The sequence below is a fragment of the Cucurbita maxima genome, unplaced genomic scaffold, assembly GCF_002738345.1.
Source record: "Cucurbita maxima cultivar Rimu unplaced genomic scaffold, Cmax_1.0 Cma_Scf00004, whole genome shotgun sequence".
Classification (NCBI taxonomy): Eukaryota; Viridiplantae; Streptophyta; class Magnoliopsida; order Cucurbitales; family Cucurbitaceae; genus Cucurbita; species Cucurbita maxima.
The window spans coordinates 4,109,778-4,135,574 of record NW_019272020.1 but is presented as its reverse complement, the minus strand read 5'-3'; the positions used below and the strand labels follow the sequence as shown (position 1 = coordinate 4,135,574).

General features: G+C 38.1%; 6 protein-coding genes and 1 long non-coding RNA gene across 9 annotated transcripts; 4 read left to right on the top strand and 3 right to left on the bottom strand.

Moving 5' to 3' along the window:
• Positions 1-32: 32 nt before the first annotated feature.
• On the bottom strand, positions 33-5,320 carry LOC111477931 (nudix hydrolase 10-like). Its single transcript, XM_023121939.1, has 9 exons — positions 5,000-5,320; positions 3,712-3,941; positions 2,437-2,502; positions 2,187-2,324; positions 1,882-1,959; positions 1,746-1,796; positions 1,597-1,631; positions 696-804; positions 33-444 (listed from the first exon to the last, which is right to left on the bottom strand). The coding sequence occupies exons 1-9, from the start codon at positions 5,142-5,144 to the stop codon at positions 253-255; spliced, it is 1,044 nt and encodes a 347-aa protein (XP_022977707.1). The 5' UTR covers positions 5,145-5,320; the 3' UTR covers positions 33-252.
• Positions 5,321-6,764: 1,444 nt separating this feature from the next.
• Positions 6,765-9,105, top strand: LOC111477938 (protein C2-DOMAIN ABA-RELATED 11). Its single transcript, XM_023121947.1, has 4 exons — positions 6,765-6,970; positions 7,178-7,370; positions 7,457-7,552; positions 8,499-9,105. Exons 2-4 carry the CDS (start codon positions 7,245-7,247, stop codon positions 8,796-8,798), a joined length of 522 nt encoding a protein of 173 aa, XP_022977715.1. The 5' UTR covers positions 6,765-6,970; positions 7,178-7,244; the 3' UTR covers positions 8,799-9,105.
• A 609-nt stretch (positions 9,106-9,714) lies between these two features.
• Positions 9,715-11,526, top strand: LOC111477932 (DNA oxidative demethylase ALKBH2). The gene is made up of 6 exons (XM_023121940.1): positions 9,715-10,001; positions 10,177-10,293; positions 10,410-10,599; positions 10,742-10,922; positions 11,067-11,117; positions 11,379-11,526. Exons 1-6 carry the CDS (start codon positions 9,732-9,734, stop codon positions 11,518-11,520), a joined length of 951 nt encoding a protein of 316 aa, XP_022977708.1. The 5' UTR covers positions 9,715-9,731; the 3' UTR covers positions 11,521-11,526.
• On the bottom strand, positions 11,315-14,400 carry LOC111477929 (SEC14 cytosolic factor-like). Of its 2 annotated transcripts, XM_023121938.1 has the most exons (11): positions 14,246-14,400; positions 14,123-14,151; positions 13,885-13,968; positions 13,735-13,788; positions 13,585-13,662; positions 13,402-13,455; positions 13,177-13,236; positions 13,008-13,103; positions 12,432-12,533; positions 12,238-12,318; positions 11,315-11,887 (listed from the first exon to the last, which is right to left on the bottom strand). In XM_023121938.1, exons 1-11 carry the CDS (start codon positions 14,298-14,300, stop codon positions 11,579-11,581), a joined length of 1,002 nt encoding a protein of 333 aa, XP_022977706.1. In that variant the 5' UTR covers positions 14,301-14,400; the 3' UTR covers positions 11,315-11,578. The 2 variants fall into 2 exon arrangements, with proteins under 2 accessions (XP_022977706.1, XP_022977705.1); XM_023121937.1 differs by having other exon boundaries at positions 13,585-13,788.
• On the top strand, positions 13,091-15,280 carry LOC111477940. The gene is made up of 3 exons (XR_002717371.1): positions 13,091-13,258; positions 14,064-14,157; positions 14,397-15,280. It is a non-coding gene; the product is annotated as an uncharacterized LOC111477940 (long non-coding RNA).
• Positions 15,281-17,485: 2,205 nt separating this feature from the next.
• On the top strand, positions 17,486-19,329 carry LOC111477937 (U-box domain-containing protein 35). The gene is made up of 4 exons (XM_023121946.1): positions 17,486-18,072; positions 18,513-18,631; positions 18,709-18,818; positions 18,901-19,329. The coding sequence occupies exons 1-4, from the start codon at positions 17,703-17,705 to the stop codon at positions 19,163-19,165; spliced, it is 864 nt and encodes a 287-aa protein (XP_022977714.1). The 5' UTR covers positions 17,486-17,702; the 3' UTR covers positions 19,166-19,329.
• A 60-nt stretch (positions 19,330-19,389) lies between these two features.
• Positions 19,390-25,290, bottom strand: LOC111477928 (serine/threonine-protein kinase D6PKL2-like). 2 transcript variants are annotated; one of them, XM_023121936.1, is made up of 4 exons: positions 25,158-25,290; positions 24,384-24,538; positions 22,160-23,257; positions 19,390-20,463 (listed from the first exon to the last, which is right to left on the bottom strand). In XM_023121936.1, the coding sequence occupies exons 3-4, from the start codon at positions 23,116-23,118 to the stop codon at positions 19,581-19,583; spliced, it is 1,842 nt and encodes a 613-aa protein (XP_022977704.1). In that variant the 5' UTR covers positions 23,119-23,257; positions 24,384-24,538; positions 25,158-25,290; the 3' UTR covers positions 19,390-19,580. The 2 variants fall into 2 exon arrangements, with proteins under 2 accessions (XP_022977704.1, XP_022977703.1); XM_023121935.1 differs by lacking the exons at positions 24,384-24,538; positions 25,158-25,290 and adding an exon at positions 23,732-23,973.
• Positions 25,291-25,797: the final 507 nt, after the last annotated feature.

Genomic DNA, 25,797 nt, shown 5'->3' with positions numbered 1-25,797 from the left:
TTTTTGAATCAAATTAGAACACAGCAGTCAAATTCATAGTTCCACTTTAAATTCTATCAGAATCTGCATAGAAAATTATAGCAATGTATTTTGAAATCACCGAAAGTGTGAACTTATGCACTTTTGAGTATCAGAAACAAGAGTATGGTCCAATAGCTAGAAAAGATTAAGAAGCAAAGAAACAAGATTGATGCTACTTGGCAAAATGTATCAATCAAGGACTGATATCTATCAAGGATTGACGACAAGACCTCACCGCCTGTTCATGTCGTGTTCGTTTAAGTACAAGAAGTTTCGTTTGCTCGAAAATGCTGGGGAAGTGAGCACAGGAGAAAATCCAGAATACTGCTGCTGAATCTTTGTGACACAAATGTTGTTGATACACTTCCATACTTCGTGTTTTTGGAGTAACGGTTGAGCGGTGTAGTCCTCGAGTTTCATCCACTGCAACGACAATGGTTGCAACAATTGTAACGACTATTCAACATTGCAATTGAACTGAACCGAAGTTCAGCTAGAAAAGATGGTTATTTCACCAGAAATATTTGGAACACTCAGACAGGTCTAGAAGTTTCTAAGACAACTAATGATGTTGTACTATGATATGCGCATCAAGTTTGTAGCTTATGCTTAATAAGAGCCGATTTGATTTGTTACATCGACGTATAAACATTGCCTAGTGAACTCGGACGTACCTGTGCATCCTCTATCTCGAGTTCTTGCTTGCTTATTTCAAAGGTTAGAGGTTTCAATGTGCAAACGAAGAACAGATCTGATTTTCCAAAGAATGCTTGGTGAGTCTGTCTACAAAAATTTGAATGGGATATAAAATAGTAAAAAGAATGTTACTGTGAGATCTCACCTCAGTTGAAGAGGGGAAAGAAACATTTTTTATAAGAGTGAAAACTTCTCCTTAACATACGCGTTTTAAAACCGTGAGGCTCATGACTATATGTAACCGGCCAAGGGGACAATATCTGCTAGCGGTGGGCTTGGGCTGTTACAAATGGTATCAAAGCAAGACACCCAACAAGTGCCAGGGAGAACATTGGGCCCTTTTGAGATCCCACATTGGTTGGAAAAGAGAACGAGCGTCAGGGAGGACGTTGGACTCCAAAGGGGGTGGATTGTGAGATCTCACATCGGTTGGAAAAGGGAACGAAGCATTCTTTATAAGGGTGTGGAAACTTTTCCCTAGCAACGCGTTTTAGAACCATGAGGCTGACGACTATACGTAACAGGCTAAATCAAACAATATCTGCTAGTAGTGGACTTGAGCTGTTTCAAATGGTATCAGAGCCAGACACCGAACGAGTGTCAGGGAGGACACTAGGCGCTTTTGAGATCCCACATTGGTTGGAAAAGGGAACAAGCGTCAGGGAGGATGCGGGGCCCTTGTGAGATCCCACATTGGTTGGAGAGGAGAACGAGTGCTAGGGAGGGCGTTGGGCCCCAAAAGTATTCTTTATAAGGGTGTGGAAACCTCTCCCTAGCAGACGTGTTTTAAAACCGTAAGGCTGACGACTATACGTAACGAACCAAAATAGACAATATGTACTAGCGGTAGACATGAGCTGTTACAGTTATCCTTCATACCTGAACGCTAAAACTTCCATGAATTCTGTGTCAATCTGTAGAAGAATAAACCTGGAAACTTTAAGATAACTCTTACTGAGACAAACATGATGAACAACTGATGAGCAGATAATATAGCTTTATTTGATCATGCAGCTTATTTAACTTACACCAGTCTCTTCTCTCACTTCTCTCTCTGCAGCTTTGCATATATCTTCCCCCTTGATATCGTCAATGAAGCAACTCAAAGATTTTAGTTATATTTATATGCAGAAATGGAATCAGAGCGTATCCAAAACTCCTTACCTCATCTACAACTCCTGTGGGAAACTTCCATACACCAGTCCCTCGTAACACTCCACTCTTTTCCTGAACCACGAGTACCTATAACAAAAGTTTTCAACACATCACAACATAGATTCGGACGAGGAACAACAAACACAAGATGTAACAGCTCAAGTCCACCGCTAACAGATATTGTCTGCTTTTGCTCGTTATATATTGTTGTAAGCCTCACGGGTTTAAAAAGCATCTACTAGGGAGAGGTTTTCACACCCTTACAAGGAATGCTTTGTTTCCTTCTCCCATCGACGTGGGATCTGGAAATGTACCTCTTTATTGTCGTTCAAAACAAACGCACCGACGCCAACTCGATGGGTAGCATTGACAGGAAGAGTATGAGCACATTCAGGTATCCAGTACACAAGCATCAAATACTTTGGCTCTGCGTGGTGGTACCAGAATCCTTCCTAAACGAAAGGGAAAATATAGAGAATAGAAACAATGACTTGCAGCACTTGAAAGTGCAAGTTCCTGAATCTACTGTTAAAACGATCTAAAGAAGTGTTATCAGAATATCACCTTAACAACAGCTTCAACCAGGTTAGCAAGCTCAATGGGCAGTTTAATCCAAACACCTTTTTTTCCCTGCAAAAGATTTGCTCATCATGAATATAAACAGGAGAAAATATGAATAGTTTAGTTGACACAGCGCCAGAGTATCTTCATGCAAATGATACAAACCAGCATTGGAGCAAAAGAACACTGAATTCTCTGGTACAGAGGACAATTTTCGAACACTCGGGAGTCTCAATCAAAATTCATTCAGAGATCTCACATTGATTGGAGAGGAGAACGAAACATTCGTTATAAGAGTGTATAAACCTCTCCTAGTAAACGCGTTTTAAAGCCGTAAGGCTGACGGCGGTATTAACGGGCCAAAACGAACAATATCTACTAGCGGTGGCCTTGGGCTGTTATAAATGATATTAGAGTCAGACAACGAACAGTGTGCCAGCAAGGACATAGGGCTCTCGAGGGGGGAGGATTGTGATATCTCACATTGGTTGGGAGAGGAGAACAAAACATTCCTAATAAGGGTGTAGAAACTTCTCACTAGTAGACGCGTTTTAAAACCGTGAGGCTGACGGCAACACGTAACGGGCCAAAGCAGACAATATCTCCTAGCGGTAGGCTTGGGCTGTTATAAATGATATTAGAGTCAAACATCGGGTGGTGTGCCAGCGAGAACACTGGGCTCTCGAGGGAAGTGGATTGTGATATCCCACATTGGTTGGAGAGGAGACTGAAACATTTATTGTAAGGGTGTGGAAGCCCCTTCCTAGTAGGCTGATGACGATACATAACGGGTCAAAATGGACAATATCTACTAGTAGTGAGCTTGAACTGTTACAAATGGAATCAGAGTCAGATATCAGGTGGTGTGCCAACAAAGACACTAGGCTCTCGAGGGGAGTGGATTATGAGATTGCACATTGGTTGGAGAGGAGAACGAAACATTACTTATAAGGGTATGGAAACTTCTCCTTAACAGATGCGTTATAAAACCGTGAGACTGACAACAATACTAACGGGCCAAAGTGGAAAATACTAGCGGTTTGGATGCTTGAGATCACATGCTCAAGAAGTCAAAAGAAATGGCAGATGTATCAAAACCCTAAACAAATATTCATTACTTCTTACAGCGGCATTAAAATTTGAAGCAAAAGCAAAAGCAAAAGCTTGCCTACCATAGTCCAGTTGACAAAGAAATGAAGATGGAGTAAGCATGTCCTGATAGTATTTGAAGGTGTGTAAACAAAAGGGGCAGAAAAGTTTACTACTGAACTCATCAACCTGTTGTTTCCAATGTGAAATTGAAGCTCTAAGGATGGGCACAAAGACCTCAGAGTCCATAGCTTTATCCATTTCCACAATAACGCCTCCATGATTATCGTTGGTTGCATCAAGTACTTCAACCAGTTGAACCTCATTTGCAGCTGGGACTTCCTCCATAAACAATGTTGACTTAGCAGAAACTGAAAGGGAATTGCTGCAAAAAGAAGCTGGATTTCTGACCCCAATGCCTATAACATAAGAACCAATTAGTTTCATGCTAAACTCTCCATTACAGGAACAGTTCAGTGGATTCTCATTCACTGAATCCATAAAACATTGTGAAAAACGGAAGCCGGTCGAATGGGGAACAAAACATTCTTTATAAGAGCACATTCTTTATAAGAGCGTGGAAACCTCTCTCTAGCAGACGCATTTTAAAAACCTCAAAGGAAAACTCGAAAGAAAAGGTTCAAAAAGGACAATATCTCATAGCGGTGAGTTTGAGCTGTTACAAATGGTATTAGAGTCAGATATCGAGCGGCATGCCAGCGAGTATGCTGAGCCCTGAAAGGGGGTGGACACCTGATAGTGTGCTAGCGATGTCCTAAAAGGGAGTGGATTATGAGATCTCACCTTGGTTGGAGAGAGAAACAAAACATTCTTGATAAGGGTGTGGAAACTTCCCTCTAGTAGACGCGTTTTAGAAACTTTGAGGGGAAGTCTGAAAGGGAAAGCTCAAAAAGGATCATATCTGTTAATGGTGAACTTGTGCTGTTACAAATGGTATCAGAGTCAAACATCAAGTGGTGTGCCAGCGAGAACGTTGAGCCCTGAAAAGGAGTGGACACCGGATGGTGTGACAACAATGACACTCGCTCCGAAGGAGGTGAATTGTGAGATCCAACATCGGTTAGAGAAGGAAACAAAGCATTCTTTAAGAGGGAGCATTCTTTAGCAGCGAGGTTGAGCTCTTATTGTATCTTATTGTATCAAGATAACTGACTTCGTTCCAAAACTATGACTCCCAGATGGGTATTGTAAACATAAACAAACAACAGCAAGACAAACATTTAAACTGATTGATACAATCGAGAGTGAACTACAAGTTAGCCAAACACTCGTTTCATCGTTCTAGACAGGCAACATAAACACAACACATTAATAATCAATGTACCAGAACCTCCAACTCCTACATAACAACCAAAGTTTACGAAAAACCCAGAAGCATTAATAAAACATCTCAAATTTTCAGGTCCATTAACGTCACTAAATCGAGAGACAAGGACACAAATGTGAAGATCAGAACCTGGGCAGTGAAGAACAGATATGGATGTAAAGCAAGCAGTGGCAGAGAAAGGGAGGCAATGAAATCCCAGAAAGTTGGAGGGAGATGTCCGAGTGGTTCTGAAAATCGGCACTAGAGTGGAAGAAAACAAAAGGGATCTGATCATTGAGCCTCAGCAGTCTCCTCTATTGCTCCAACTCCTCGATGTTCTGCTTAATTTTCTGGGAGTTAGTTTGGACTAGTCGATTCCCTTTGATTGATACCCAAAAATTAATACGAAAATGACACTACCACAATTTCCAAAATCTAAGAGGCTACCGGGCGCCCACGTCGGCGCAACTCGCCCCACAGCTTTGAATATTGTGCAGTTCGTTAATGTCTTTTGATGAAGATTATATTTTTAATTAAACGAAGCATTTAAGCGTTAACTTTGGTGGGTTATTGTGATTAAATAATTTAAGTGTGTTTATAAACGAACAAAGAGTTGATAATTAATAAAAAAAAGTAGTATTGGATTCTATTGTCTGAAAGATCACATCATTGGATAAAAACAAGGAACAAAAAGTTCATAATGTTACAAAAAGTTTGCATTCCTGGCTTTATATAAGAACTTCAAACAAATAAAAGTATTGAAGAGACATATTATCAAGTTTGGCCCATTACGAATTGTCGTCAGCTTTACGATTTTAAAACGCGTCTACTGTGGAGAGGGTTTAGCCCTACTTCAACTAGTGTCTCACACCATCTGATGACTAGCTTGATACTATTTGTAACCGCTCAAGCCCACTGAAAAATAAATATTGTTATGTTTAGGCTTTCCTCTCAAGATATAAGATCTCACGTTTAGAAAGGGAAATGAAATATTCTTTAGGGTGCGAAAATTCCTTAATGAGAGATAGGTTTTAAAACATTGAAGGAAACCTATAAATAAAAGTCCATTAATTATGAACAAATTTAAATGCAATAAATACACAGAGTACTAGAAAGAGAAATGACAAAAGAGTGCAAGACAAAAGAAACTTAATGTGAAAACCAATGTAGGGTTCAATTGAGGTCGAGTTCAATTTGCCTTTGGATTGGGTCAAAGGTATGGTGGCTTTGAGTTTGGTTGGACTCTCCGCTAATATGAGATTTTAGGTCAGTTGGAGAGGAAAACGAAACATTTCTTATAAAAGTGTGAAAATCTGTCCATAATAGACGCGTTTTAAAATCGTGAGGCTAACGATGAATGTATAACGGATTAAAATAGACAACATCTGCTAACGACGACCTTAGGTTGTTGAGCCCAACACTTGACATTGTGGCTATGAGGATGTTGGTACCTAAGGAGGTGGATTAAGAGGTGGATTAAGAGATCTCACATTAGTTGGAGAGAGATGTCAAAACGGATAATATCTGTTAGCGTAAACTTTGGTGGCCGTTGCATTATTTTTATATAAAAATCCACATAAGCATAAACCCTACATCCAGGTGCCAGCACACGTGTGTTTCTTCTTCTCCTTGGTAGTGCCCTCATCCTCTCCAATTTCGAGTAATTCAAAGTTCAAAGCGTACATGGTGGAGGATGGACCTTCCTTCATTGAGTCACTGTCTCTTTCCAACCTCACCCATCCCACTTTTTCCCTCTTTAATCAGTCCACATGGCAGCAAAGTCAGGTACCCCTCACAAAGATTCTAAATTCATCGTAAATCTCTCTTTAATTTCGCATTGCTTTTACTTTTCAAACATGCTTGTCCAAATCATTTACTCCCGTCAAACTCGAACTCACCATGGGCCACCATCCACGACTGTTTCTAGTCAAAATCTCGCTCTCCCAGACCATCTTTTTTCCCTTTCCCTTTGAAACTGGTTCTCTTTATCACTCCGCCCTTCAACTGTTCGATGAAATGACACCCTTCACCAACCCTTAATACCCCTTTATTTTCATTTCAAACCTCACTTGCCTGGTTCTTGGTTAAGCCCTCTTCCATCTCTGCCTCTTTCTCTGAGTGGTATCTTCTTTACTTTCGTTTTGATTTCTGGGGTTTTTGGGGTTTTACCTTTTCTTGTTTCTGTGAACTTGTGTAGATGTACTCAGATCGCTTTGTATAGATGCAAGAAATGGTTGAAATGTGGTTCTTTGGTCGTTTGATTTAATGGGTCCAATGTTTGGTCATTTATTTTACTTTAAAATCCATCATCTTGGCTTTTAATTGCAGCTTTTCTGGTGCTTCTACACGTTTTGAAGCTACCCTGTATACGCCTTCTTTTTAGTTGGATGCTGCCATGGAAAGTGAATCAACTAGCGAGAGGTTGGGATTGCTTAAAGTGGTTGTGATTCAAGGGAAGAAGCTAGTAATTCGTGATTTCAAGAGCAGCGATCCTTATGTTGTTGTCAAGTTGGGCAATCAGGTCATTTCTTGTCTTGCCTTCTTCTATCACCCTTGTGCTCTGATGTGGTTTGTTAAATAATTTCATTTCAATACATTGTTTTTCAGACAGCCAAGACCAAAGTTATCAATAGCTGCCTTAACCCTGTTTGGAATGAAGAGCTAAGCTTCTCCCTCACCCAACCTGTCAAAGATCTGACATTAGTAAGATTCTGCTTGTCAGCTTTTTGACCTATTGTTGTCTGTATTCATTGAGATAGTCCCTGTTCTTATTTTCTCCGTTGCTCATCCATTGCTTTTTTCTCCAAAGTTGCATAACTTTGAATTGATATCTTCCATTAGGCCGTAATGAATTATACAGATTGTCTCCATCAGGCTGTCATGATTTGTGCATAAGCAAGGATTTTGGTTATGCAAAAGAAGTGTGGTTATGATGGCTTATTTCAATATGGGAACTCATTAATACCATTACAAGTATTAAAATAATTATGGTCAATGAAAGAGTGCATATTGTTTTGTTAGCTAGGCTATCTTATGTTTGTGTTATCAAAGTCCCCCGTGGGATCCCACATCAGTTGGAGATCAGAACAAAACATTTCTTATAAGGGTGTAGAAACATTTTCCTAACAAACTCATTTTAAACCTTGAGGGGAAGCCCTTGAAGGGAAAGCCTAAAGAGGACAATATCTGCTATAGCGGTGGGCTTGGGTTGTTACAAATGGTATCAGAGTTAGGCATTGGGTGATGTGCCAGCGAGGACGTTGGGCGCTCAAGGAGGGTGGATTGTGAGATCCCACATCGGTTGGAGAGGAGGATGAAACATTCCTTATAAAGGTGTGGAAAGCTCTCCCTAGCAGACACGTTTTAAAACCTTGAAGGAAAGTCCTTGAAGGGAAAACCCAAAGAGGACAAAATCGGTTAGCGGTGGGCTTGGTTACAAAGGAAAAAAAAGTTGTTGATTGTTCATTCGTCTTTGCGTATAGTCTTCTATCATACTCTATAGCTCGGTATTCTGATCTATTCCTGGGACTGAAGTACTCGAAATGAAATTAGAACAATGTTTGATGATTTCTTGTTTCAGAAAGAAGAAACTACGGAAACTCTAGTATGAATAACTCAAAGCAACCAAAAATTTACGTTCTTTCTGCAGGAAGTGTTTGACAAAGATCGGTTCAAGTCAGATGACAAGATGGGACATGCCGAGCTGAGTCTTAAACCGATAGTTTCGGCTGCTCGATTGAGACGTGCTCTTGGAATTTCATTGGGGGCAACAATGTTAAGAAAGGTTACTCCAGACACTGATAACTGCCTAGCAAGGGACAGCAGCATTAGTTGCATGGAGGGAGGGGGCGTAACACAGAGCGTTTGGTTGAAGCTTCGTGACGTAGAATCTGGTGAAATAGAGCTAAAGATCAAGTTCATCGATCAACCTGGTCGGCCATCCAGATAAAGATTACAGGAAGTTCTCGGCCTCGAGTTATGGGGTAGCCTGTAAATTTGCTTCCATTTCCATAGTTTTGATCTGTCTGCAGCCTACTGTTTCAAGTGATTATGAGTAGAATGAGGCAGGTTTAGTGTCTGAAGCTTGTGTTAGTGTGTGCTTGTGGGTTTTTCATGGGAATGGACATAGTGAATAGGCTTGGAAAGTCCATTCTCGTAGTTGGATAATATTATAGACATGGATAATTGACCATCATCCTTCATCCTCTCTCAGAAATTCGTTAGATAATAAAAACTAAAATAGACATTTTCATCTCCTTTTGACTTGTTGACTTGTTGATAACCCGTCGAACCGTTTTGTTCGTCGTTTTGTATGTTGGATCAACCTCCAGTTCGTTTATCTTATACGTTGGACCAATCTTCTCTTACACGTGTTTTATTTGAAGGGGTGGCATGTCGAAGTGTTCTTGAACTAAAAGTCTTAGAACAAGTTTTCTATTTTCCGAAGTCTTTTCGTCTTAAGTAGTTTATTCTCTAGACTCATTTGAACTTGGTCAAACATCATTGACCCAATTTGACCAACGATTATAATGAAGACATGTGCTACTATTGGATTCAACCATTTTTTTAAAAAAAATCATTATTAATTAAGAAATGGAATAAATTTTTGATTGATTAAAATTTATAATTCATTATAAATTAAACAAAAATTTGTAAGTTTGGATAAAGATAGTTAATGATTGTATTAGTTAAATTTAATTTTGTGCCAAACTTAGTTTACCATTCTATTAATGAGTTTTGGATAAATTAGTGGATGAATTAATAAAAATTATGTTGGGGGTAAAATTGTAATTCGATTAGAATTTTAATTTAAGAAAATTGAGGGAAAAAAAAAAAGACGAAAAGAAACGAAACGACAGCATGAACTAAATAAATTGTAAACATGATCGTTGTTCTTGTTGTAAATTATGAAGAATTTGACAGAATGAGTTTGAGGTTCAAAGAAGTGATCGACTCAGAATCAGAGACGAAGATCCCTCGTCCTTTAGATTTAGGAAGGCGACAGACATTGGATCTCGGAAACGGAAGCGAAATCGTCTATATTAGCAAGTTCGTGTCCTCCGATCAGGCTTGGACCTGGTTCGATTTTCTCAATCAACACATTCCATGGACCAGACCGACGATTCGCGTCTTCGGTCGCTCCGTCGTCCAGGTCTTCACTTTTTTCGATTATGTTCTCTCGTTTAGTTCATTGTCAACCTAATTAGCAATTGAAGATTTAACGACCGACTGTTGGTTGTCTTAGATGATTTTCCTTCTTTCCCGCCATTCTTTATATCGGGATTTTGCGTTCTTTCTGAAGAGCTATTGCATTTTCTAATATGCAGCCTAGAGATACTTGTTACGTTGTGAATCCTGGATTGACGATATATAGTTATAGTGGGTATAAACCTCATGCCTATACTTGGGATGATTTTCCTCCTCTTAAGGACATTTTGAATGCTGTAAGATATTTTGATTCAATCTTTCCCTATTGGGTTCTCTTTTTGGCTTCTTTAGCTACAAGTTCTCGATGACGTTTCTAGTGGCTCCTAATTGTCTTCACTTTTTCTCTGTCAAGGTTCACGAAGCTCTACCGGGGAGTAGTTTTAATAGCTTACTATTGAATAGATATAAAGGTGGAAATGATTATGTGGGTTGGCATTCTGATGATGAGAAGCTTTATGCATTGAACCAGGAGATTGCTTCTGTATCATTTGGATGTGAGCGAGATTTCTTGTTGAAAAAGAAGTCCAACAAAACTTCTCAACGTATGCGGTTTAGTTCATCTGTTTTTCTCGTCTTCGTTCTGATTTTGAAAAGCTCTTTTGTCAAATCATCAGTCTTTTGCTCAATTGATTTCTTCACTTCAAAAAGTTTCATTATCTTATGGTTTATTTGATGTGGCCCCAGGAAGGAATGATGAGGAACCTCCAGCCAAGAAATCAAAGAAAAGCAGTGTGGCTGATACACACTCTTTTGTTCTAAAGCATGGTTCGCTTTTGGTTATGAAAGGCTACACTCAACGAGATTGGATGCATTCAGTGCCTAAGCGCCTGAAGGCAGAGGCAACCCGCATCAACCTTACTTTCAGGCACGTTTGTTGATTTATCTTGAAGTTAATACAGGATTATTGTAGGAATGTCCTTCATCTTTTCCAAGTGGACGTATCTTGGAATGGGCGTCCATTGGTTTTGGTATGTTTTTTCCTTGTTTATCGTGGACATTTCTTTCATAGATCAATGCAAGGGGGAAGAGCTCCAGTTTCTAACTTGGCTCATCTAATATGGTAGCTTCCCTGTCTCTCATTGCAATTTATATTCTTACCGATGGTTCATTTTCAACTACACCCCCACAATTATCCAAATTCAAATTCATCTTTTAATTTGCCACTTTAATCTATATAATGTATGTGCAATAGCTTAAATTTTAGAACTAGAAACTTTGAGTACAAGTAATTATGTGGTTTCAGATAATAAAACCAAGTGATAATTAAAAATTAGCCGTGAAAAGGCTATATATTAAGAAGCGAACTTTATATATCAACCAGGCACGTCTCAAGATACATCTTGGATATGACTCTCCATTGCTTTAGAGGTGGATGTTGCCATTACGGAACTGGGACTGCCCATATGGCTACTATTAGTGTTGGAATCAGTAAAGCCAGATTTTCCTTTCCATCTCCTCAATGAAGGAATATGCACCATCAATGAAAGAAATTCATCTCAAAATTTGCCTTTGCTTCAATCACTACATTATTTCCAGTTCAATCAGTGTATCAGAAATCCCATTCTCATACTTCCGAAACTCAGATTCAACAGTTTTAGCTGCTCCTTTGCTTTTTGATGCTGATGCCTGAAGGGTTACATGAAAAGATCCTTTTCTAATTGGCTCAGTAGGTTCATTGATCATGGATTGTTGCTTGATGTAGCTGTATAGCTGTTGATGAAAAAAGTGGTCCGAGGAATAGCAATTATTGCCTCCTTGATGAGCCGATGACCGGGAGGACAATGAGCTCCCTCTTTTACAGAAATGTGGAAGAGAGGTATAATCCATTATCTACAAGAAATAGAGAACAATTAAAGCATCATCACTTGCATATGGTAGAGAATCCCGTTATTTGATTATTGTATTTCCCCCACTAGTGTTTAACACTGCTCTTGCCACTCTTAATTGTCTAACAATAGCATATGTACCTTGCTTTATACACTCGATATGTTGTTCTTTATGGAATGTTTCGGAAAACTTGATTCTAGCTTCCATTGTCAAATGAAATGTCAAAACTTTTTGTATAAAAAAACATTTAGTGGTCCATTTTATTTATAATATATTCAAGCAGGCCAAAAAAGAGCTTTTATGTTTGATAAGAGTCAGCCATTTTTACATTCTTTAAATGATGCAGGCCTTACCTTCAACAGCTCATCTCTCCCGCAGCCTGGCAACACTTGAACCTTTTTCCTTGTCCTTTCATGTAAGAGAGGCTTGACAACCTGCAATATCAAAGAGAATACATGACTATACACATCAGACAGGTGTTGAAGGAAAAATTATTGCAACACTCAAGGTACAAAATCAACCAAGATCAGTCTCTTCAATGGTTTACCTTCCAACAGGACGAAAAGACGTAAGGTACATTTACAATGTAGTAAGCAGTTGTTCTCTCTGGGTAGTTCAGATCATCAATGGTTGATAAAATTGTCAGGAACTGCAGAAACATGAGACATTAGCGGTTGCATGATCATTAGAGATCTGGGAAATCCTTGATTTGTTAGTCATAAATTGCATATTTAAGGTATCAAAATACATCATAAGTTTTCTTTCCACTTTACTATAGTTTATTATGGAGAATATGTTCCTCACCATTATAGTCTTGTTTTAAAATGATGGTCAGAAAGAAATTCTTCCAGACAACAGATTTTATAAACAAAATGATCTTCGTTGAATCTTTTCTTTTTGGTCTCTTTTTTCTTCTTTTTCTTCCCTCAAAATCGCACAATCCAGTGTGAACTTGATTTGTGATAAATGGATTCAAACTAAAGAAATTAACTTTGTGATCTTATTGTGCGGATTTGTCATTAATTTATACCAATCAGAACCGCAAGAAACGGAATCAGATTTACATGGCTATATTTAACTTGCACTGACATCTATTGGAGACAATTGTAGGAAAAGAGAATACCTTTATGTGGCCAAGTGCCGAAAGCTTCAGACCAGTCATATCTAAAATCTTCACGCAACTAGTGATGGGCCTTCCATACTTTTTTGATGCAGAAGGCTACAGCAAAAATGTACGTGTTAATGATACTAGGAGAGAAGCTTCTTTTGAATCCCAGAATTCAGAAACTCACCAGAATAACACGATCTCGATACTCATTGATTTGTATGTGCGACTGCACATAATCATGCACCTGTGAAGAGATCAAAACACCGGTTAGTAAACTTGACAAGCTTCTCAGTTTCTCTCTGGTTTTTGAAGTACATATTTTCAAAATCTAGGCTGCTGTTTGTGGCATCGAAATTCACGAAAGGGTCAATTATTTGTTTGGAAGATGAACTGAACCGCGAATACTTACATGTTCTTTGTCTAATGTGCTGAGCCCAACACCAATGGCAAATATGGGAAGGCCCTGAGGTGAAACAGAACAAGTTGTAGGTTAGAACGGCTGGCTATATGCTGATCTCATTAGAACAAGGTATCCTAAGATTACAGGGATTGCTGGTTAAACAAGACAGAAATTGATTAACAAAACTCAGACCTCTTTTGAGTAGCCCGAAAGTCCTACGAGCTGTGAATCTCTCACTGATCTATAGACATCAGCAGGAAATATTGGCTTCTGCAGACAATAAAATGCTGTCAAGAAAAGAATTGGGAGCCAGCGCAGTAAACGAGCCGTTGAAACACTTACCCTTAATATCTTGTCAATCTGGTTTTCCACCCTCCATTTTAAACAGTCAACCAGCTGCAACATTAAAGAGGAATGGTTTGTCAGCATATCTTAGTAATGCATATGACAGTTTGATGTTTACAGAAGTTCAACCAAAAACATGCGTCTAACCATTTTATGAGCCTTGCCAACGTCGTAGTCTCGTGCCCTTAGGAAACGGTCCAGCGTTTCTATTAAGAATCCTTGATGAACATTCTGCAAATAGATCATTCGATGTCATTTACAAAAAGTTTCATAAGAGGTCATTTGGGCTTCAACCCAACAGAACTAACAGCATTTTAAGCTCTTAGAACTTGCAGGTCGCATACAGAAGATGGAGGATAGAAGAAGAAGAAGAAAGCTGGCGAACCTGAAAGGATTTCCTCGTTGAGTGATCAACTGCAGGTGACGAAATTAAACAGATGGAACAAATGGTTATTAGGGAATGAAGTTTTCAGAACTGGAATTGAAGAAAACAGAATTGATCACTGACCTTGATCCATCAGAACTTTGAGCTTCTTGATCGCGTCCTGAGGATTGACACCCATTTGGTCCTTCTCAAGAAGAATAGAAATTGCACCAAAGCTAAATACAATCTGCCAAAGCTCCTGCTTCTCTAATTCTCTCTGTTTTTCTCTCTGCAGGGCTTGAAACTCAAGGTTGAAAACCAGCTCAAGTACGAGAATGACGATGCTAGAATACAAGAAGAGCCCGGACAAGAAAGTGAACCTAAGATCTCGCAAGTCACAACCTTTAGAGGCCAGGCTGCTGTTTAAATACCAAAGGGGTCTCACACGGACTCGCCCTTCTTTATGGCCCTGTCCTTCTCAATGCCTGTTAAGCTCACGCAAAAGTCATCAGTGTCTTGTGGGAATCTCACTACGACCCTTAAAAAATGAAGCAAAGAAGAGGAAAAAGGAGCTGCTTACATTCTGAATGGGTTCTTCGTGTCGAAGTTGCTGGCTCTGGTTTGTTTCCCTTTCCAGTTTTCGCTTCCGTATTTCTTTTTCAGTATTCTCCTCTCCACTAATAAATATATATCACAATCATTCAATCTCGGCCGTCCAATGGTCCTTGCATGTGCCCATCACCATTTGATTTCGGGTTCCTTTTCTTCTTCCATTTGTTCTTTTTATTCCCAAACACTGTGGCCAGTTAATTGTGGAAAGCAAAGCCGTGGGAACCTTCTTGAATAGGAAAGGTGCAGGGAAAATCCCCATTCCCTTGCTTGTTGGAGCCTAAAGTCAGGAAATTTGGTAGCTTTAGCGCACAAATATGTTGGAGAAAACTTCGTAGAGATGTTTGAGGGAGTGCCAAAGGTTTGTGAGTCTTGGATTCTTTAGTTAATTAGGGACTTTGAATAATGTACGATTTGAGTTTGAGATTAAGGTAATAGGTTAGAGAAACTCGGACTATCTATATAATTCTCTCACACACATATATAGACCAAATTATTAAATTAAAAGGATAGCTCGGTCTTATTTGTTTATTGGAATCGGAATCGAGGAATGAGAATAGAATATGGGACTCTTTCTAAATTTCGTAATTTTATTTGCATTCTTCGTTTATTAAACAGAGATCATCTCATTCTCATTCCATTTTTTTTATAGCACATGCTATACTTTTTTGTTTATTTTATTCCGATTGTCATTTTTGTCTCCTTTTAAGTTCTGTCGTGAGTCGGAAGAACTTTTTGTTTTTGTTTTTTTTTTTTTATGTAATCCTATTGTTCCGTCTTTCTACTCACTTCCTATTCTCGCCTCTTTTTTTTACTTGTTTGATATTGGTTTCCACCGTGCTTCTACACTTGAGAGGCACGAGACTCATCCTTTGACAATTCTTAATCTAGAGTACATGCTCGAGTATTCATGTAAGTCTGATCAATTTGCTCATTAAGTTTTCAAACCGTTTGATCACAAATGGTCTTCTTCTCTAACTCTCCCTTAAAGTTGTGCGGGGTTTTATTGATAATATAGTTTAATTTAAATACTTTATTATAAATATTAATAAATAAAATAAAATCCACATTCCATAATTTAAGAGTTGAAAAACAAAAGTAAAATTTATAATGTAATAAACAATATGAAGATTTTAAAACATAAAAGTTGACCAAACCGAAAGTGGCTTTTTTTAATCCAAAGCCGAAAGATTCCTTTAAATAAAGGCTATATAGCCAAGGGGTGTAGCTATACGTACACTTTAGATTCTATTATTATTATTATTTTGAAAAATACTTTTAAAAGCTTTTTTTAAATAATAATAATAATATTATTATTATTATTATTATTATTATTTATTGTTATGAAAAATACTATTGAAAGCATTGGTAAACATCAATCAACTTCATATATATATTTTTTAAAAATACTATCTTTTTAATCTTAAAAATAAATATTGAACAGATTAATATCCACTAAGGTCTAAATATATATATATATTGAACAAATTATTATTTTTTATTAATATATATATATCAGAGGTTCATTATTGGGCCAGTGTCTTTTGGGCCTCAACAGTTACTTTTCAATTGGGCTTCATAAAGTGCTTTGTTAATCACAAGTGAGTGCTAAAGTAGATGAGAACCTTTGTAAATACCAAACAAAAATATGTTTTCTTAAAGGTTATATATATATGTTTTATTCTCCAATATTTTGATTACTTTTTAATTTAATTTTATGATATAATTTTTTTTTTTCATTAGAAAAGAATTTTAAAAAGAGATAAGAAAATTGAATATTTCTATCGCTTACTTATATTTAATCATGTTTCTTTTTAATATCAAGTTAAGTCTCGATAAATTCCTGCTTTTATTCAGCCATGCGAGATTAAATAAAAAAATATTATATCTTAATCGATTAGGTTTGAAATTGACAAGCATAGACAAACTAAATATCGGTCGAAAAAAATGTTAAAAATTAAATGATTACATTTGACTTGAAAAAAATATAGAAATATTAAAATGGAAATTATCTGATATTCGAATATTCCAATGGTATTTTGGTGCCATGTCAACTTTGACAACCACCAACATCTGTGGACTGTATATAAATATTCATTGGGGTTTTAATTTAAATACAGCCCATTATAATTAATTTATTAAAGAAATAGCACTATACGTACATGCATACTTTAATTTCTTAAAATTAATTTCAAATAATAACTAATAGTATTTAATTTTTGCTATTGTAACTGTCCAGATTCATCGCTAGCACATATTGTTTCCTTTTAGGCTTCCCTTCATAGTTTTAAAACGTGTCTGTTAGTGGAAGGTTTCCTACACTCTTATAAACCGTATTTTCTTCTCCTCCCTAACTAAGGTGGGACATCGTGATCAAATTTGTCTCTAAATTATTATTAACGAAAGTGTTCTTCAAACGTAAAATTTAATTTTATTAAATTTATATTTTTAATTGATTAAGTTAATAGGCAATAAAAAAAAAAAATATATATATATATATATATAGGTTAAACAATTTTAAAATAGAATAATTTTTAAAATGAATAAATAAGTATACTAATTAATCCGGGTCAAATGTTTGTTATCACTAAAGCTGTATTCAATTATGTTCGATTTGATATTATCTACTTTGAGTATAATCTCGCGTACCCAACTCTTATCCCAACAATCTTCAAAGGGATTATCTTACCATTAAAGCTATGTTCGGCTATGATCGACTATGTTCGTGTTAGATCCGACCTCAAGAAATTGATTTTTTTTTTTTTTTTTTTTTTAAATAAGTGGAATGATTACAAACACATGGAACCATTATAAACAATCACATAATATAGGTGGAAGAGACCGTACGAAAAAAAGTCAAACCAAATGACTCCAAGTAGTTGGAAAATCGGAGCCCCGCCACAAGGGAGTTAATACGGTACTCACATTGGCCTCCTGGTTTTTCCTTGTATTCTCAAATCTGGGCGACTTTGATTCCCGACCTTCATCGGCCATGTCGGCGTTGCCATCTCCGGCGGAGGCCAGGCACTTCCACTCCGATGAAGGGCTCGAAAGTGAGTTCAGCAATTACAAGTACAGCAACAGCACAAGCGAGATCGAGGAAGAGGATGAGACGTTTGAGGTTAAACGGAAAATGGTTTCGCCGGCGGCGGCGTTAGAGAGCATCAGAGAAGATTACAGTGGTGGGTGTTCGTTCTCGTCGGATGCTCTGAAATGGGAAGATTGCGTTTATGTTGGAGTGGAGAAAGGCGATTCCAGTATTGATGCACTTCAATGGACGCTCAAGAACGCCATTACAGCTTCCACCACTGTCGTCTATCTTTTGCATGTCTTCCCTGAAACACGTTACATTCCTAGCCCATGTAATTTCTGATAACTCTGTTTCTATGGCTCTCTCTCTTTCTCTCTCTTCTTCTTCTTTTTTCTCTCTCCTTCATGGTCAAAGTCTTATGTCTGGAGCTTTAGCTTTAAGTTAGAAAGAGGTCATTTGGCATGGTGGGAATGGGTCTGAGATGGATGATTTACTGCTTGCAGAGAATCTCTGCTCTGATGCTTTTGTTTGTATTTGACACTTTTATTTCAGATTCTTCTTCTTTGCTGGTCTGTGCGCATGCTTATGTTCTACAGTATCATGTGTTTGAGAGGACAAAAGTTTTTAACTTTATTTCTGGGTTCTGTTGGACTTGAACAGAGGATGAGTGATGAACAGAGACTCCAGAACGTTGATTTTTTTATCTTGTTTGGAGTCTGTTGGATATAATTATGAATCTATGAGGGTCTGTGTTTGTTTCTGTGATGGCAGTGGGAAAGATTCCAATAAATCAGGTTAGTAAACAGCAAGTGGCTATCCATGTAGCACAAGAAGAGAGCAAAAGGAAGGATTTTCTTCAGAGTTTCATTGACTCCTGCTCTGCAGCTAAGGTACCCAAAAGAAATGGCTGTTTTCTAAGCTAATGAGTATGAGATTTTGTTTTGTTTCTCACTTATTGATGAAACAGGTTAAGGCAGATACTGTGCTGATTGAGAGTGACAAGGTGGCTAGGGCAATTTTGGATGTTATTCCAATTCTCAATATAAGAAAGCTAGTTCTTGGAGTCAACAGATCCAGGTACCTTTCTCTAGATGTCAAAGCAAATTCATCAGCTCAACATACAAAAGTTTTTGCTTCATTGTCAATTGGCAATCATTAGGAAGTCGAGATCTCGAGGGGGAAGCGGAATAGCTAATGAGGTACTTCAGAAAGCTCCAGGATTTTGTGAGGTAAAGATTGTTTGTGAAGGGAAAGAAACGAGCCAACCGGGTGGATCACCCTCTCCTCTCTGTTCTCCTCGCTACCAAGATGATAACTCCGATAACTCCAAGGGTAATAACGATCCTAATTCCAGCGTTTCAGAAGCTCAAGAACAACGAAACAATTCAGTTTCTTGTATGTGTTTTAAAACTAAGTTTGTCTGAGCTACGTGTATAAGGAGTATATTAGGAGCTCTCTTGTGCCTAAGATTGTGTAGTTTTATGGTACTGATGTTCTTTGGTGCTTTCTTCCTATAAAGGATCATCACTTCTATGTAAATGAACTTCAATGAGATTAGATGAATGCAAAAGATTGATATTCCTATGGAGATAGTCTGGATCCTGGTGCTGAAAATAGCTAAGCATGTACATTCTGATGAATCAAGCCATTAGAGGAAAGCAAAGAATCCATTAAATACTTGTGCAACATCAATTTGAAACTGTTAAAAGACAACAACAAACTTACAGTGTTTCATCATCTATCAATATGCTTCTTCCTCATCGGTTCCACTGCCATACAGAAATGTTTTAGGCAGGCTTTCATTGATGAACAACCTGTATAACGTGTAAGGATTTCTTTCTAAAAGAAATCAAACTCAAGATAATTATCGGAAGCCTTTTTATCTGCAGCTGCTGCTGCTGCAATAGCAACGGCCTTTTCACTGGTTGATGCCACTGCATGAGGTATTCTCTCAATCTCGACCGGCCTAGGGATTTCAGGAGGAGTAGCACAACGTATTAATGCCCAATTTACACCTTCAAAGAAAGGATGCTGCTTGATCTCAGTTGCCCCACGTTTATAAGCCAATCTGTGTTGTGGTTCCTTCACTAGCAATCCCCTTATCAGATCCTTGGCAGCAAAACTCACAACTGGTGCATCTGGAAACCGAAGTGGCTGACCGACAATGTTGAATAAGGTAGCTCGATTTCCAGACCCCTTAAAAGGAGTTTTACCAAATAGTAGCTCGTATAGAAAAATTCCAAAAGTCCACCAATCTACAGCACTTCCATGGCCTTCACCCTTGATGATCTCGGGTGCTAAGTACTCATGAGTTCCAACAAAAGACATGGATCGGGCATCAGTTGGTTCTGCAATGAGCTCTGGCAATGGGCTGACCTGATTTCCAATTTCAGTTTTGGGTTTCCGTTCCTTCTTCGACTTACTAGAAAAGAGGCGTGGTGAGAAGCAGGTTGTAGGAACTACACAAGATGGTTGGATACAGGAAGGTTCAATGCAAGCAGGCTGCACACAGTAACCTGTGTTCTTTCTTAAAGCCTCAGACTCTGCAGAGAGATTTTTGACAAGAGTCGGACTAACAGTGCAACGGAGAGATAGGTCAAAATCTGAAAGCATTATGTGTCCATCTTCCCTCACAAGAACATTTTCTGGCTTTAGATCACGGTACACAATCCCAAGCATGTGCAGGTATTCCAGTGCAAGAAGAACCTCTGCTACATAGAATCTGCATTATCAAACAAAGAGGAAAAATTCAGTACCATTGTCAACTTATATGCAAATATGGCTATATCAAAAGAACAGATGTTAATTCAACATCATGAGTACAGGGCTATAATTCTTGAGCCATTCGGCTTTTGCCTGAAAGATCAGGTCCAGCGAAAAAGGAGAGACAGTCTCTCACTACAGCTGTTAAGTTCTTAAACACTTCTATCAGGAAACGATATGAAGACAACCTTTCTTGATTCATTAAGTTCCAAAACTCTGGTTGATAGATGCAAATGTACCAGACACAAAATTACGAGCAATAACAAGTAACCTAATGACTGGAATGCAATATAAATGCCACTTTCTATTATTTCTAAGAAATGGAAAGATTAGGTGTATTGTATGTTTGGGAACATGTTTGCTAATAGACACTCATCTAGACTAATTTCACGTGACAATCTAACTTGCACAACATCTGGTCATCGACAAGTTTTAAAGACTAATATTCTAGCTAGATGTTTACCAGAGTTACTGACCCGAAAGAAACATAAATTTAAGCCTGGACCAGGTAAAAATACTACCAACATAGATAAGATGACCCAACTTGAGTAGTATCTATGGCTGTAATCCTGCTTATCCTACTGAAAATTGAAGTACAAAAAACAAGGGAAGAAAGAACATAAAATTAGCCGAGAAATCTCAATCAGAGTAGGAAGCAATACATAAACCTCATGAAATCATCTATATAAAGGTCCTCATATATTCATGTTATCCCATGCTACTGATTTTAGGAGGATACTAATTCTCATTGTATTAGTTTTATTATAGTGGCATATTATTACTTATCCAAAAAAAACCTCAAATAAATGTGCAGCAAGCAAAATCTTGAGAATAACAATCAAACACAATACCACATCTACATAAACATGAACTACTTTTCATTCATTCCTATAGTCATTGCCCAAAGGATGAATCTGATGGTGGCAATACCGTTTCTTTGTCACACAGAAATCCATTCTAAACGTGCTATTCAAAATACTATCTTGCTCTTTATGGCGGCATGACAATAAGCATGGGATTTGGCGTTTGTGTTTGTTCTTGATGGATGTCCTTATTATAAGTGAAATTTTGAGTAGAAACCATTGAGAATCCTCCTAATACACCTGGATAAACCTTTTCTTCTAGACCAGAATAACTTATAAAACTTTTATTTGATCAAGAAGGTATATATATTCTAGGAACTCTCAACAAGAAAATCAGTAATTTGCACCATTGTATATGCACCCCATTGTTCATCGGATCACCTAATAGCTGTTGAGGTAGTTCATCCAGTGAGGAGAAGTTAAGATATGTTTGAGAAAATACTCGCTAGCTGCAAATGGAATGGACAAAAGCACTTCCTCATAGCTTTTATTGGAGAAGGAGAAGTGAAAAACATTTTAAATATCTGTGATACTGGCAGAAAAATACAGAAAAAAATTGGTTTGCATTATCCACCTCAAACAAAAAGATAGGAGATATAGAACAGAGAATCGGATTCAAACATGAAACCTAGGATATGAATACTGAGTGCAACATTCTCCTGCAAGATATACTAAGTCAGATCCAGGATGGTGAACACAAATATATCATTAGCAAGCATAAGCAGCAAGAATGGTAAGTATGAATAAAATGATATATAATTGTCTTGTAGTATATAAGTGCTCTTAACATACTTCACTGCCTGCTCGGGAAAATGCTTCCCTGGTTGCCTCTGCCTTAGAGTGTGCAAGTCTCCTCCAGGACAGAACTCCATCACCAAGCATGAGAATTTTTCTGTCTCAAAGTGGGTGTATAACGTCGGAAGGAAGGGGTGATCAAGAGATTGAAGTATTTCTCTTTCTGTCTGCGCACGAAGCAATTTTTTGCGACTCGCTAGAGTATTTTTATCCATAACCTTCATGGCAAAATGGCATTTGGTTCCACTTAACTCAGAGAGATAGACACTCCCAATATCCCCACAACCCAACTTCTTCAGAAGTCTAAAATGACCTAATCCCATTGCCCCATCTTTTGCACGGACAACTTGAATGGCCTCCCATCTCAAATCATTTGCTTTGTGAGGTTTACTGATACTACTACTAAAACTACTGCAAGAGCTCTCATCGCTTATATCACTGCTCGTGCTCCCTCTGCATATACTGCTCTTTCCACTCTCAACAAAGTTACCATGGTCGCTAACCTTTGCACTTCCACTGGTCTTGGCAAGGCAGCTAGTTCCATCGCTTACTTTGCCGGAAACAGAACTGATCTTAACACTTCCATATTCCGATGTTTTCTTCTCCTGGTCTAGTGAGCTTCCAGGTGAGCATCTAGCTTCATTGTGAGGGGAATCTACTTCAGTTGAAGTATGTTTCAGACCAGGTGAAGATATGCTGAAATTAAATTTTTCAGTCAACAACTTAGCAGATCCATTTTGATTCGATACTGATGACTTTTTGTCGGAAGATATTTCCATATCCTGCTTTGAGATACTCTTTACTGACTTAGACTGATCAGAAGGAACTGATTCAGGTTTACTTAACTTGGAAATCTTCGGAGGCAATAGCCCGGCATCCTTTCCATTAGCCATTTCACCATTAGCTGTTTTTTGTGGCTGATTTGAGGAAGCCTTGGAACCAGCAATTGAGGCCATCAGGGTGCTAAAGAATCTTCGAAGGAATCAGATTAAAGGGGTCCATCGGTCAGCAGCTGTTCTCCGGGCCAGACCATTCTATCTCCCATTAACAGCCCATCCTAATTTCCATTCGGGTCCACCGAATACAACGATTGATCTACGAAAAATCATGAAAAATGAATTAATTACCCACTCAACCGGAAAAGATTAAGATGCGTTACGAAAGAAAAAAAGACAGGCAGAGGACAAAGAAGATGTTCAAATAGTGAAAACAAAAGCAACGAGAATTTGAGGGGAAATTTAACAGATGAAATGACCACCAAATCGAAGTATCAGTCGAGCAACATAGCTTGCAAATGCAGTTTCTGGGTTCAATTTCCACAAGTCTAAACTGAATCAAAAATACTAAACGAACTCCATAAACATGATCGACGACTAATATGAACTTATAAGAGACAAAAAGCCAGATCTTTCCCACTGAACCACAGTTTTCAGTGAAACCCCATCACAGATCCAAAGCCAGGTCGCGACCCAGATGCGAGAAACAGAACCAGAAGATAGGGCGATGCAGACCCTTGAAGAACAAAGGCAAGAAACCAAAAAGCAAAGCGAGAGAAGCCGAAAAGTATACCGAGAAAAATAAAAGAAGAAAATTTCAAGGACTGGAGCTGAGCAGCTTTGCTCTTCTTGGCAGCGTGAAAGGAGTGCTGTAGAAAGATGTCTTCAATAAGCTCAGCCCTGGGTGAAATGAGAGAGAGAGAGAGAGAGAGAGAGAGAGAGCAGGCAAAGGGAGGGAGACCAGAGTAATAAAAATAGATTTAGCTCTGGTTCTCGTGGATTAGAAGGAGAGGGGTAAGAGAGAGAATGAGCGGTCAAAACCATAAAGTTGAGCTCTTTGTACTCTAAATTTTTATTGGTTATTTGAACTAAAACGAAAATAATTTTTAGTCACCAAACGCTTCATCTGAGGTCCCGCACTGTCTATCACGCCTTTACACAAAATCCTTCATTTTCAAGCTCATCAATAGAGTATTTTTCTCTTTCCTTTCACCCTTCATTCCATACAAATTCTCTCACCTGTAATCATTTCTTTTTCCAATATTAAGAACTAACCCATATAAGCAACGGGGAAAAACAAACCAACAGACGTCGTCTGATCTAGATTTTTCTAACAAACTTAGTTGAAAAAAATTGGTGATTTTCAGCAGATATAAATAAAAGGAATAACTTCAGGTAGGAGAGAAAGTATATTTCTCCATAAAATAAGGATTTCGCAAACTTACTTTTTGTTGTTTTTTTTCGAATATATTCATCATGTTTGTCAACAAAGAATAGTAGTTTGCCTCCAAAATCAAGCCGGGATGCGTTGTAAGACTCTGATTTGACTCGGGAAAACAGAGTAATAGTCCAAAATTCCTGCAACTTTTTTCCCTAGTGCCTGCATACAGAAGCAAAGTGCATAATTGGAATTGTACAATCATAATCAAGACCACACAGAAAAAGATATTCAATATAATTAGTCTAACAACACTAATTAATTTCAAAAACATGTTTCCATCTTTATTTAAGGTAATATAATTAAGCATGTCCCTGTCAACATTATTGATGAATTTTCACTACAATTTTAGGTAGAAATATTTATAAATGTAAAGTGGGAAAGCATTAAAATGGTTTATATATTTTCAATCTAAACATATCGGCACGAAACTAAAAAAGAACAATAAATCAACTTTGGATACCCACTTCAGTTTGTTTCTTCTTGGTCGTGGACAGCGTTACCGGTTCAAGTCACCTTTCAGTCCCACTAAAGCTCACATTTGACGCAATAAGGAAGATAAATCAGTGGGGGTTTTGACTTGACCTGCCCATGTCTTAATCAACATCTCAACTAAAGCTTCCATACTTTGGTTAAGGAACAATTTCTTTCTAGCATTTTTCTTCTCCTTTTATATTACTTTTTTCTAGACATAATCTTGAGAGAAAAGTAGAAATGGGGAAGCAATGAAATGAGTTCAAACATACTTGAACAAAAAATGAAGGATAATCTTAATTCTTACCTTATCGGTAACTTAATGTTCTTAATACCTACTGGAAGTGGCTGTGTACTGTACATATATTAATCCCAATAGCATAGAACCAATCAAATTGAAAGCTTTCTCATCCGGCTGCTTATGCACTCCTTTCTTTGTATCTGTGCCAATTTATTACAAAATGAACATTGTTTTTAGCAATTGAAATTCAAATTAACATATAATTTAAACAAAGATTTCAAGAATCGCGCAGCTCCATGCTTAGAGGTGTGAGCTGTTCAGCCTGTCCCACGTGCCTACGCTTCATTTTTTAAAAAGAAAAAAAAAATACATCAAAGAGAAAAGAGAAGTTAGGAGCAGTTTGCCAGTTTTTAAGCAGATAAATGGTGGTCCTCATCCCATCTGATTATTTGATAATGCCAAGTAGCTTAAAGAAGACAAAGGGATGTAAAAACAGATGGAGACACTTGGCATCATCTGCTTGATTAATAAAGCAATTGAATCTACAGTCTTATAAAATTGACAATGGAATATATTCCTCAGCTAAACTTAGATGCTCCCCCACCAACACCCCCCCCCCCCCCCCCCCCCCCCCCCCCCCCCCCCCCCCCCCCCCCCCCCCCCCCCCCCCCCCCCCCCCCCCCCCCCCCCCCCCCCCCCCCCCCCC